Below are 14,791 nucleotides of genomic sequence, written 5' to 3'. Positions count from 1 at the left end.
GCACCAATGCCAATGTGTATGGTGGGGGTGCCCATCTGTTGCCGATCTTCACTACTGTCAGCGGCACATGGGAGCCAGGGGAGTGGCCTCGGCATGTCAGCATCCTCAAAATGAAGGCCATCAGCAAGGCCTTTCCCTTCTGGGATTATTGACTCTCGGGCAAAATGGTCCTCATCATGTCCAACAGTTCAGTAGTGGTGACCTATCTCCTCAAACAGGTGAGCACCAAATCACCTGAACTATGTGTCCTGATTTGGTAGTTTCTACATGGGTGCGACAATCTTCATATCAACGATCATGTCAAACACATTCCTGGCAGACTCAATGTCTTGTCCAACACTCTATCCAGGAAATGTCAAGTTCTTCATATAGAATGGTCTCTCAACCCATCAGTCTTCACTTGGATCTGCATTCTTTTGGACACCTGATGATTGATCTTTTTGCAAATCACTAGTTACCCACCTTCGTCTCTCCAGATCCAGACCCACAAGCATGGGCTGTGGATGCAGTCATTAGTTGGGAGGGGTTGTGGGCCTTTGTCTACCTTCACACAGTCCCAATACCAGAAATAATCCAGAAGTTATGAGGTCAGAATTGCATTATGATTGTGATTGCTCCTCTCAGATGGTACAAGTCCTGAGTCACCGATCTTCTATACCCAGACAGATTGTGATAGATATACCCAGACAGATCACAGCCAACCCGAATCTCCTTCTGCAACAATGGTCAAGGGTGTTCCATCCCTGGTCAGACCGCCTTCTTCATATTTGGCTCTTATCAGGACAGCCTTGTGAAACAAACAATTTAAACCTTCAATTGTGGAGAGAATCTCGAGCGCAAAAAGGCACTCCACTCTGAAGGCTTAATAGGGGAAGTGGTGCATGTTTAGGGACTGTTGCTAGACCCTTCATATCATCTATTTTTGAGGAAAAACAGTTGGCCCCAATTACTATCAAAGGCTATCTGATACCGAATAAATTCCTACACCTTGGCAGATATGATGTTGGGCATGATAAAGACCTTTCAGTTCTTCTAGCCAATTTGGATTTCAATTGACCAAAATCCCAAACCCTCATTCCTAAATGGAATCTGACCTGGCTTCTAACATGGCTCAATTTGAGTAAGTTAAGCCTCTAGCCCACACTTCGCTCAAGTTTCTATCATTCAAGACATGTTTCCGATAGCTTTAGCTTCCAAATGCAGGGCAAGTAAGCTACATGCCCTTTCAGTCAACCTGAACTATCTTCAGTTCAGGTCAGATGGTTTGTTGGTCCTCCTAACACAAACAGGCTAAGTAGCCCAAAACCGTTTCCATCCGTCAGTAACCAAAGAGTTGTCATTCGCTCCCTCTCTTCCACTGACTAGTCGAGAGCAGCAACCATGCAAGATCCTGTCCACACTCTCAAGTACTACTTGAAATGCACAGAGACAGGTCATGACACTTGCAAACGACTCTTCCTCCCAGTGAAGGCCAGAAAACAAGACATCACTCCTCAAGACCTTCATGGCTGAAGTGGGTTGTATGCTGGACATACTCTGAGGTCTCTCAAGATCATAATCGCCTGAAGATTGCAGTGTATAGATTAGAGCTATCTCTGCCAGCATCGTGTTCAAACCATAACATTTCAATCCAAGATATTGTAGAAGCTGTTCACTGGTATGCAGAGTCAACCTACTTGAGTTTTTACCTCTGAGATTCGGCGTCACAGAGACAAACTGTGAACCAAGCTGTGTTACTTATGTTATTAGGAGAATGAGTTAACTTTCACATGGGGAATCCGGCTTTTCTTTCCCAGAAGGATGCCTGAGATAGAGGTCAGATGCTCAGCATCCCCTCCTCATATTACTTACTCTCCTAATGTAATGCATTGGGGAATATATACAAAGGAGAAAGTAAATTTTTAAGTATATTAATATGAATATTAATGGTTACACTACACTACTCAAGATTAACTGGGAAAATGCAGTCACCAACACTTGCATGATATTTCTATTTCATTCTGTAGGTGGGAGGTCAGGCCAATCTTATCCTTTTTGTTCAGTTCCCCGATTGTGATCTTCCTCATGTACAAGGACTCTATTTTTTATATATATATAAATTGACACCTCTGAATAAACAGTTCGTTTTGTTTTAAGTACAGTATCCATTGTCACAAGAACCACATGGCAATGCTGTTTTATTTATATGCTACTTAAATACGCCTAAAGCTTTGGCCAGGTTATTCTAGCTGAACCCTGTCTGATGACAAGATTTGACAGGTGAGATCAAATTAATGAGACTACCAATATGGTAATAAGACTACCATAAGGAATTGAGAAATGTAAATAAAATTAACATGAAAGACAACAAAATAACAACTGAGTAAAGTCATATAAAAAGAAAAAAGAAAATACTATTTTAAAATTACTTTAATATATGCATGAAATAATACTGAAAATTTACACAAATTTGATAAGAGAGGACTTCATTTCCTGTGGTTTTCAAACCACTTGAGATTATAAAACTGGTATTGATTTGAATTAATGATAGATAACAAAAGCAGACCTGCCAGCCCTAACATGACCTTCTCAGTAAGGCAGTAGATATTTTCCATAACTAGGACCATGTTTTCAGTATGGTGTAACAAAAGGTCATGCACTGTCATAAAGTTGGAAAACATGGTTTTAAAAAGTTCAGAAGTTATGTGCAGCAGATGTAAACTTCATATTGATCTAAAAAGTTTGTAAAGTACACTTAAACCAAAAATACCTCCAGCACAGTTTCACAAACTCCAGGTCCAAGCCCAATGGAACTCAGTGGCTTACTATCTCTCAACTTGAATGTATTTACTGAATTTACTTTGCAGTGTCACATGATGACAGCCATCATATCTCCTGCCGTGAGACATGCTCAAATCAAAACGTGTCAAATACATTTAATTCTAGTCCTTCCTTTTTTCCCCAAAGAATCTGAATACAGTCAACTCCACTTATATTCATAGCCTCGGAACCAGACCCAAGCTATGCATATAAACGGAGTATGCATTTAAGCAGAATTCATGTATATTTACAATGAAAAATGGAACCATACTTTCGCTATGCACTTAAGTGATCTATGCAATTAAGCGATATGCATTTAAGTGTAGCCGACTGTATTCTCTTTTTATCTTCTGTACTGAATAATAACAAATTTTAAGAGGCTTATTTTCCCATTTGCTTCATGGACACCATTTTTTGAAAAATTCTAAAAGCAACAGCTTGATCATACAGATGTTTTGCATGAAAAAATATGTACAGTATAAGGCATCTGACATACTCCTGTAAAGTTAGATGCTTCATGGACCAACTCCACTAAATCAAATATGAAACCCAGACATACCAGTATCCAGAATTTACCACAACAATCATATTTCCATAACTTTTGCTTTTATTTCATACTTTCATATTTTAAGGGTCATTTCATAAGACTTGCAGTCAATCATAAGGGTAAACAAATCTGCAATAGCTCTGATGTTGTCAGAAACCAGACTGATCCATCGATTATATTCAAACAGTGACAGTGAAATAACAGCTTGTTAAGAATGACTACCAGTAATCTGTTGACATTACATTTTTCTTTAAACTGAAATGCAAAAGTAAAAGTAGATCAGTGTTGATCTATGAGTAGCCCATTTGAATTCTAACCTATATTATGGGCATTCTTTAATGAATATAACACAGTATTGTGAATATATAATTATGTGCTTAGCATTTTATAAATATTCTTCGACCATCTGAGTTGTTTATATGAATTACTTCCCTTTGCTGGATGAAGTATATCAACAAAAGAGATCTACCAGTAATTGCTTGAGTGTGTCAGATAAAATACTGGTAAATCAAATATCAATGGATCTATGGCTAAACTGTGATCAATAAAAATCAGGTTTGTAAAAAAAAAAGATTAATCAAACAAAATCTATTCAAATTTTTGTTACAAGCACAATATATTTTGCACAAGTCTCATTCCTAAAAGGGCTATTCCATTTAAACATACATGGTAGCCAGGGAAGGCACTTTTTAAAAAATAAATGCTAGGGTACTCAGATTATACAAGGAGTTCATATGAAAACAATACAAAATTCTAAATGCATCTATGGGTGACTATTCTATATTAAAAGTGCCTTCTCTGGGACTCGTGTATATTTTACTGGAACAGCCCTAATCACAAACGGCTTTAACATTATAGAACGGACAGGAAAGTTTAACCGATAGAAGTGGATTCAGTTTCCTTAAATGTATATGGTAGAATTACATATTACAGACCCTAAACTTGACTTATGTACACGTCAAAATCTAATTTCCACATCTCTCAGTATCTTACAAATATACAAATAACACTTTTTCTACATTGTTTTTCTGAATCATTTACCAGAAGATTCAGCTTATGTCTGACACTATAACAAAACAACCAAGTTGCAGTCTGAAAAATAAAACAACAAAAAACAAAACAAAACAAAATAAACATCAAGCTTCAACATGCTGATTGCGTGTGTTGCCAATTACTTTATACTAGCTAGCAGAATACAAAAGTCTTCTATTATGAAAAAGTATTGCACAATTTCACATCACAGGAAAACATTCTGCCCTGTACTTAAAATCAACAATGTGTCCACCATCATTTAAATCCTGTTAGCCTACATCACTTTTATAATGTGCTGCAGTCAGGGATTCATATTTATCCTTAATACACATAATCCGCTGTGTTAATTCTGAGTTTTTTCCTGCAATCACATCACATGCCACTTCCAAGCATTCCCCAAGTTCCTTAGAGCAGAGTCCTAAAGTACACTTCTCTGCTAGTTCACACAAGCAGTGGACTATTCTCACCAGAGTGTCCTGCAATGTAAAAAAGAAAGCAAATTTAATGATCTGCTATCCAACATTTTAACTGTGCAGACCTCAAAAGACTGCAGGTACTAAATGGACAAGAATTACTAATAGTACAAAGTATGGTTTATTTCCATTTGAATACACAGGGAGCTTGAACTATAGATTGAATAACGGTGAATATATATATATATATATATATATATATATATATATATATATATATATATATATATATATATATATATATATGTATATATTTTATACATACACACACACATATCTCAATATCCCAAAAGAAGTGGTGGATAGCATTGATATACATGTAATTTAAGAATAAAAAATTTAACAAGAATTTCCAAAATCAACGGACTTGGTTAAAAAGTTTTTTTAATACAGAAGGATACATTCAAGAAACTAGGCACACATCGGAACTATCAAAAACATTGTCCAAGGCTCCGGATACCCTGTCAGCATCATGCTAGTTGCTTAAATTTATTTAAATACAGTGGAATTCATCTTGAAAGACCATTGCTGAAAACAATGGTCTCAAGATGGATGGTCTCTCATATCAAGCCATGACAGTATATAATCAATAAATCTGTGCAGTAAGAATATGGCCTCTCAAAACAGGTGGTCTCTTACAGCAGTGGTCTTTCAAAACAGGTTTTATTTTACTTTGAGTATGTGTGAAAAGTCATGTACAGATATTATTCCAGCAGTCTTAATGAAAGTGTCCTAAACTTCAGAGCTAAATACCCATAATAATGCTCCATTAGCTGACATGAACATGTATACCAAGTTTTGTTAAAATATAAACAACTTTAGTCATTGAACAGAAATGAAATGCAATGTCAAATCTGTTTATAATAACTGTGACTGAGACCTTCAAGCTACTTACCTGCCCCTATAATATCAAATTCTGCCAAATATGTCCATTATTTCATATGTTACGTATGGAGATTATATTTTAAATTCATACGACTTTCACCTTGAATCAGAGCATCAAGGTAGTTCTTTCTTTGAACACAGACCTGCCAACCCTGATGAGACCCTCTCAGTAAGGCAGTTGATTTTCTTGTGTAAGCTTGACCATATTTCAGTAAGGTGTAACAAAATATCATAAACTGCTATTGTAAAGCTGGAAAACACATTTAAAAGTTTGGTATTCAAAAGACAAAGCAACAGTAAACATTATGTTCAGCTGAAAAGTTTATAAAGTACATGTAGACCTTATTTACCACTAGTACAATTGCACAAACTTCAGTTCCAAACCCTATGCAGCTCAATGAGTTGTTACTATCTCTCAACTTTACATAATTCTTGGAACTTTTTTCCATCTCATGTGACGATGGCAATCATATCTCCTGCCACAAGACATACTTCAACTGACATGTGATGCCCAATAAACCTAATTATGTCCCTCTCTACTTTTATTCAGAAAAATATGAATATTTCTTTTTATTCTTCTGTGCTAATTATTATTACTTTTTAAGAGGCTTAATTTCCGTTTCTTCTTCAACGTGCATTGAATGCTGGATGCCACTTTTTTTACAATTCTATAATCAATAGACTGATCATGCAGACTCTTTACATGAAAAAATATGCAGTTTAAAGCATCTGAATTACTGTTGTAAAGTTAATCTGGTACCCTGATTAATTCCACAAATTTTTATATGAAACCCGGATCCAAAGCAACCATGGAACAATTGTTTTCCCAAAATTTTGGATTTTATTACATAAGTCCATATTTTAAGGGTAATTTGGCAAAATCGTAAGGGTTGGCAGGTCTGTGAACATACCAACCAAATTTTCTTGAAATCTGTCAATTGAAACTTAAGATATTGCACAGAAATGAAATGTAATAGTAATATCTATTTTTAATAACAGTGTCTTTGACCTTTAAGCTAACGACCATCCCTCCAATCAATAGGTACCTTAGGTTGACAGGAACAATTGTACGACTTATTTTTTTTAAAATATGTCAGTTAGAACTCAAGTTATTGTGCAGATATAAACAGCAAAGGGAAAGTATATATTTAGTAACAAGGCCCATGACCTTCAAAAAGCTGACCCCCAAATCAAATGGATTGCTTCTTTGACAGAAAGGAAAACATACCTACCCAACTAGTTAAAATGTGTGTGTGTGTGTGTGTGTGTGTGTGTATGTATGTATGTATGTATGTATGTATGTATGTATGTATGTATGTATGTATATGTATGTGTAATGTTGCCAGCTGCCTATGTGAGATGTGTTTCCTGCACAAACGCTATCATCTGGGCAGTCTCTTGTCTTGATACAAACTACACCATTTGTGGAAAATAATGAACTTTGATTTGGTTTTCAAATCTAAACTAGGATCTGACCTATCCAAACATTGAGACCCTTTAGTAAAAAATTGAACACTGAGCTTAATTTAACTTTGAGTTTAATCTAGGGAGTATATACATACAGACATACACATAGACACTAAATTGATCACGGTCATAAAAATATGGCATACAGGGAAAGAAAGGATAGAAAAATAAAAATTGTGGAAAGATATCTGTTAATTCTTGCATGTTACTGATCTCGTTCTGACTAGCTTGATATCATGTGCTTTTGTGACATATCAAACATTAGACTTTAATGAATTGCCTCAATACAGAGGTTCTGTTATGTTTAACATCTTTATTCAGATGGACCTGGTATATAAGTTATGTACCTAGTCACTGCCAACATTAGAATTGTGTGTGCAAACTTTGGCTACATCTACAAGCTCCAGCTCCTACCAACAAAAAACATTTGTCAAGCATGCATACTGCCATATACACTTGCTTGTAAGTTGAGTCAACTGCAAACTGCACAGACCCAGATATGCTGTCATAAAATGCACCAGCCAATATGGGTCTATGCAGTTTCTTTGGAGGAATCAGTAGAACAAACAACATAGACTCTATCCAACTGGGGCATTATGCAACAGCCAATATGGGGCTATGCAGTTTCTTTGGAGGAGTCAGTAGAACAAACAACATAGACTCTATCCAACTGGGGCATTATGCAACAGCCAATATGGGGCTATGCAGTTTCTTTGGAGGAATCAGTAGAACAAACAACATAGACTCTATCCAACTGGGGCATTATGCAACAGCCAATATGGGGCTATGCAGTTTCTTTGGAGGAATCAGTAGAACAAACAACATAGACTCTATCCAACTGGGGCATTATGCAACAGCCAACATGGGGCTATGCAGTTTCTTTGGAGGAATCAGTAGAACAAACAACATAGACTCTATCCAACTGGGGCATTATGCAACAGCCAATATGGGGCTATGCAGTTTCTTTGGAGGAATCAGTAGAACAAACAACATAGACTCTATCCAACTGGATGCAACAGCAGATCAGGGTCCATGTTGTCCAGTTGCATTCAACATAACAGCAAGTGTAATGGCACATGATAATTGTGGGAAGGTCTGTTTACCTGCTTGGTAAATGTAACCAGCAACTTCAAACAGACAGTCTGCAGGTCAGACAACTGTACAATGTTTTCATTCACCAGAGTGACAAGAAGGCCATTGTATCTTTGCCAAGATCCCTGAAATAAGATGAGGAATTGCAGTCAATATAGTTCTTTCTCATTCTTGTTTGCAGCAAACATGCAGTTTCATAATTAAAGAGAATTTTTTTTTTAAATTCCAGTTTTGTTGACACCTGAAATAAATACCAGGGTCAACTGTTTTTATTTTCTTTCCAAAGGGCAATCATATCATATATAAAAAAAAGATAAAACCGATATGAAATTCGAACCAGTATATACCGTTTATACTCCTTCATCAAACTACAGCTTCAAAAACATTTTAAGATATCATGTTAAATAATGTCAGCTATTATCTATATTTTATTTACTCTGACCAGCAAATTATCTACAAGGATTAGTGTCCACTTAGTGTCTGAAGAAAAACAAAACCTGCGGGCGAGAAAGAATCAGTAATGTGTGAGATTTAGCAAATTAAATCAAAGGGAAAATTTTCCTTAAAACTTTGATCAAATAACAAAGATCCAGATCTACTGTAGCATAACACACCTGTAAATCAGGGTCTATGTTATTTATTCAACTGATTACTTCTAACACACTGCACAGACCCAGATCTGGTAGTACATTATGCGACAGCAGGGTCTGTGTAGTTTGCAGTTGGACTCATCTTGTGAGTATATATGGTATTTAAAAATTGTTTCTAGTGACATACAGACAGAACTTATGTCTCAAAGAAATGTTTGCACAGTTAATAACATCCTATACTGTTTGAGGTATACAAAACATGTTTGATGTCATTAGGATTGGAAAAAATGTTTCATTAAAACCTTGCCTGAGAAATATGACTTTTTAACACACTCTTCTATTGTATTTTGCAAATTATGTTCAACAAATATGCATACTGAAGTATTATATATAAATTATAATGTTCCAACTGGTCACTGGACCAGCTAACACGGTCCAATCTTTCACAAAATAGTTTTAACAAAGTACATGAATGTGGCTGAAAGGCTGAAAATTCATTTTAAAATTGCATTAGGAATAATTGTCCATAAATAACTTTTTCTCTTTTCTGCATGAATCACCTTTGTTTTCCAGATCACCAATTTTTGAAAGATAGCTAAAACCATTACTCCAAAAGGTTTCAATACACATCACAAATGTACCAACAAAAATACTGTGTATTATATCACTGCTTTTTGCATGTGAATGTGGATACATTCTCGTGTTACTGAATGTGGATGCATTCTAGTATTATTTAATGTGGATACATTCTAGTGTTATTGAATGTGGACACATTCTAGTGTTATTGAATGTGGATACATTCTATTGTTATTGAATGTGGATACATTTTAGTATTATTGAATGTGGATATTTCAAGTGTTACTGAATGTGGATACATTCAAGTTTATTGAATGTGGATACATTCTAGTATTACTGAATGTGGATACTTCAAGTGTTACTGAATGTGGATACATTCAAGTTTATTGAATGTGGATACATTCTAGTGTTACTACTGATTCAGAACCAAACTAGATTCTTATTTAAAAAGATAAACAAGAACATTAAAACTTTTTTTTTGTTCTATCAGTGAAATATTGATGCTGTGTTTTCAGTATAAGTATTTGTAAAAATGTCCTTTCATCCTTGCAAAAACCCTATGAGTGCCAATTTGGGAATTTTAAGTTCCCAATAAATATCGATCTCACTTCTCTATAATTAATCCGTTGTGTGAACCCTACATACAAACTCTATGTATGAATCTTACATATGAAACCAAGCTTTTTATGGAGCAACAATAAAATTACATCATGGTTTCGTTTACCAATTTTTATCATGATTTTATTCACATTCAAAAAAAAGTGGCATATTTTGGAGAGCTTTTTGCCCCAAAAATGGTATCAACACCTACCCATCCATTATAAACAGATTCGCAAGTTATAACAAAGAATCAGTGTATTGCCTCTGTTTATGAAACTAAAAAATATTTTTACCATAATGATTATCGCACTTTTCTAGAAAAAATTACAAATCTTTCTCTGTCAGAATCAAATAGCTAATTACTGACCCACGTTCAGGATACCAAGCAACTGGTTCATGTCAAGCAACACATGAATTTTCTTAACTATGTGGTGATTTCAAATAAAATGTGTACCAAGAATCGAAAAACTATCATATTTTATGAGGGTTGAACGAAAACCAATAACTGTATTTGTAAAACAGTTGCCATATACACTTGTGTTTGTAAAACAGTTACCAAATATACTTGCTTATAAGCAGAGTCCAACTGGAAACAATACTGACCCTGTCACATAATGTGCCAGCAAATCAGGGTCTTTACTGTCTGTTCTACTGATTACTCCCAATAAACTATAGATCTGGATCTGCTGGTACATTATGCAATGACAGACCTGCGTTCGTGCAGTTAATAGTTGGCATTGATTTATAAGTGAGTATTTATATTCCCACCTCTACTGAGTCCACAATTAAAAGAAAAAATCTAGAAAAGATTATATGAAATTCTAATCAGGTCATTTATTCATGCGCACCAAAGTATATTAATCTACCTGAAGTGGGTTTGTTTCACCAACTATGCTGTGTATATATGCATCCCAAAGTTCACATGTCCATCAAATGTTTTCATCACAATGCTAAAGTCCAAAATGGTAATGTGCACACAAAAAAAGAAAAATTCTGTAATGGCCTGAGTGTTGTTTTACCCCATCAACTGTGCCAACAAGGTTTTCGTTACAAAGTTTAAAAAACAGAATAATTGCTGTAATGGCCTTAAAATATGATCAGGTTATCTACACCTAAACAAAAATACCCTGTCAAGCTTGATACTATGGATAAAAAATCATTCAACCTGTCACAATGTCAAAATATACCTGAATGACATTTTTGGTTAAGTCTATAGCTTAATATATTGGTTGGGGGGGACAGTTTTTTATGTAGCATTTCCCGTGGTATTATTCAGCTATATCCATAGACTGGATCTGTAAAAATCCATTCATCCTTTTTATAGTATAGGGCTCATAAACCAGTAAAGCTGAAAACCTGTCAAGACTTTTAACCTTAAAATCAATGACATAGTTCTGACTATCTACTTGTTTACTAGAATGCAACTAAATACAAAGTCTTGTTTAAATTCACTTGTCTCTATGTTCATAACCTTAATGAAGTACAAAGAAACAAGAAATTACTCTGACTGAACCCCAAGGTCAATTAAGTCTGGTCTTCAAAACTCCTTTATAAAACTGAGGATATGTTTGTGGCTAGCCCATTTTCATTCATAGCCAATTAAATAATACATGAAGTAATTTTAGTGAAAGCTAGAGAAATAATAAGATTTTCATGATGGCCACCATGGCACCATGCTGGGTGTCCGATGAGCAATATTTTCATGCAGAACCAGCTATATATTGCTATATTACTGCTTAGTATAAAAACCATGTCAACAAGACCATCCCTTCAAAAAATGTAGCCATATAAAGACTTTCAGGATGGCCAAAATGGCCACCAATCTTAATACAGAAATAATAATATATTGCTAGAATGAAATTTTGTTCTGTTTTTTTTTTTTGTTTTAATGTTGGTATGTCAATTTGTTTAGGAGAAGCCACTGTTATGAGATTGTTATAAATGTTGACAAGTCACATACATTAGCATCATTTTCTTATAAGACCAACTACATATAGCGAAAAAACTTTTGTTCAAAAAGAAAAAAACATGTCAATATGACCATCCCTTCAAAGAGGAGGGTGGAGAACAAGAGTTTCAAAACGGTCACCATTGAGCAGGGCCATTATTATTTAAGACCAACTAAATGAAATTTAATAAGTTTGACAGTGAAATCCCCATGTCTGTGGTAAAAAGTTTAAGAAAGAGCAGCCATAACAAAATTTCCAATATGGCTACCATATTGTAGGTTTGATTGGCAGTTAGAACCAACCACATATCCTAGTTAAACTCTAGGTCTCTATGACTATCTAAATGGAGAAATAACAATAAGAAGATGGCATCCATGGTTATGAAACTGGACATCTGATTTGCACCATTTTGATTTAGGATCAACTAGACATTATAGAAAGTCTTACTGGATAAATGAGTGTCAATACCTTCTATTACAACATCATAAGAAATCTTTAAGTAAAAAAACTTGATACAGTCATCCATTCAGGAGAAGTTGCCTATCAAAATTTTCTGGATGGCTGCTGTGGTTACCATATTGGATGTTTGATCAGCACCATTTTCCTTTAGGACTAAACAGACGTCATAAGAAGTTCTTAGGTAAAAAACCCATGTCAATATCACCAACCATTCAAAAGAAGTAGCAATAACATTTTTAAGAGATCCACCACTGCAGCGTTGTTGGATGTCCAATCAAATACATTTTCATTTAGAACCAACTAGACCTTCGAATTAATGTATGCATAAAGTTTCAAGGCGTAGTTTAGGAGGAGTAACAATAACAAAATTGTACTGGTGAATTTTGGAGACTGATGGACAGTGGACAGATGATGGACAACAAATAATAAACCATCTTGTCAATGACCAGTGGAGCTAGAAGAATCAAACAGATTTAAGAAGTATTGCTTTGATGATGTCATGTAATCAATATTATATGCAGTACCTGTGGATCAGGAGATGATTCAAGCATGTGGACCACTCTCCCCGAGAAAAACAGGGCCAAAGTCGGGTCTCTCCATAATGACATATTGATGGATATCATCTCATCAGAGTAAAACTCAGGTTGAAAACAGGCTGAAAAACAGTTCCAATAAACATTGCTGACTCACAGGCTAACCATTCTAACCTGACTTCCTTTATCTTACAATCCTTCTTTGTATGATGCAAGGAAAGACAGACATTTATTGTTGGTAATTTAAATTCATATTGATTTATCCAACAGTCTAGTAAATCCAACTCATTTAATAGGAACAGTTGGCATCAGTAATCTGACTCAACTGCATGGAGTATTACATAAGTGCTAATTTTAATGATTTAAGTATCTATTAAACAACATGACTAAAAGGACTTTTCTTTCACAGAATAATACAGTGAAATGACTTTGAATGTATCTCATATATATATATATATATATATATATATATATTGTTATTGCACATATTTTGGTCAGTATGACCTTGACCTTTCAGCTCTCTAACACAACATATGAAGTGTATTACCTTTCCATCTCAGCAGCCCCTCTTTAAAATGTCGTTCCATTATGTGGTGTATACTTCAAGTTGCTGCATAGAATCCTTTTCCCCTATTTGTGTGTCAGTAACCTTAACCTTGGAGCTTTTGATATCAAATTCCAGATTTCCTTCTTGCTCCATGTCCTAGCCATGCACAAATTTTGGTCAAGGTAGGTGATTAAGAACTAAACGTAATGTGCAAAAAAACACTGTATTTGTATCCAATTTACCATGACTGCAACATATGACCTTTCAACCTCAAAATCTAAAATCTTTCTTGCTCTAAACACAGCATTCCACCAAGTTTGGTCCAGTAACTAAATCAAGAACAAAGGATATTGTGCAGAAACTATTTTCCTTCTCTGTGTGATGGTGACCTTGACTTTTCGACCCCATACAAAGCAATAAATTTCTTCTTTAACCTAAGTGCAAATAATCCACAAAGTATGGTCAAGGTAGGTGGTTTAAAATTAGTTATTGTGCAGAAATCATCTTCCTCTGCGTGATGGTCTTTGACCTATGACCTTTTTACCCCAATATCAATGTACTTTGTTCTTATCTAAAGTGTAAACCATCCAATAAGTCTGGTCAAGGTATGTGACATGGAAGTTTCTATTAAAAAATGTGGTAAACAACAGGCAGGCATTTCATGGGGAATTTCTAATGTCCTGGACCAGACTGAGATAAACATGTTGCTTACAAAGCAAAATGAATGATTCAGGTCAGGAAGAAAATGAACTTGATTTCTGACAAGGTAAATTGCAAAATACAATTATCCATAGTATATAATGAATACAATTATCCACAGTATGTAATGAGAAAAAATAAAAAGTTTACATATATATATATATATATATATATATATATATATATATATATATATATATATATATACATACACACACACACACTGAGGTTTTAAATTTGAGAATGTTTAAATTCCAATGAAATTCAAACCCTCAGTGAAATTTTATGATGTAACAGTCAGATGATGTAGTCCAATAATAATGAAACTTGATTTATGTTTACAGTATATACTTGCTTGTAAGTTTAGTCCAACTGCAAACACCACAGACTCAGATCTGCCATTCCATAATGGGCTGGCAGATTTAAACAAAAAATAATCTTGACCTGGCAGTGCATTATGCAATGGCAGATCAGGATCTACCGTATATACTCGCATATAAGCCGAAAAATTTAGGAAAAAAATAAGGCTTGGAAGAAGGGGGG

The 14,791-nt window shown here is 34.9% G+C and overlaps 1 protein-coding gene across 2 annotated transcripts in view; it reads right to left on the bottom strand.

Annotated features, from left to right (window-relative positions):
* Positions 1-2,393: 2,393 nt before the first annotated feature.
* The window catches only part of LOC149808155 (codanin-1-like), a 107,338-nt gene continuing 94,940 nt past the window's right edge, over positions 2,394-14,791 (bottom strand). The window contains exons 24-26 of one of the 2 annotated variants that reach the window (XM_089973947.1): positions 12,994-13,124; positions 8,307-8,420; positions 2,394-4,854 (exon numbers count right to left, since the gene is read on the bottom strand). In XM_089973947.1, coding sequence (XP_089830073.1) covers positions 4,648-4,854; positions 8,307-8,420; positions 12,994-13,124 — 452 coding nt within the window. In that variant the 3' untranslated portion in view covers positions 2,394-4,647. The remainder of the gene's footprint in view (positions 4,855-8,306; positions 8,421-12,993; positions 13,125-14,791) is intronic. The other variant, XM_089973955.1, reaches the window with a different exon arrangement.

This window comes from Sinohyriopsis cumingii, chromosome 1 (assembly GCF_028554795.1).
Source record: "Sinohyriopsis cumingii isolate HCF-2022 chromosome 1, ASM2855479v2, whole genome shotgun sequence".
NCBI classification, from domain to species: domain Eukaryota; kingdom Metazoa; phylum Mollusca; class Bivalvia; order Unionida; family Unionidae; genus Sinohyriopsis; species Sinohyriopsis cumingii.
Note: the sequence above shows the minus strand (reverse complement) of the source record. Positions and strands in the feature narration are given on the sequence as shown.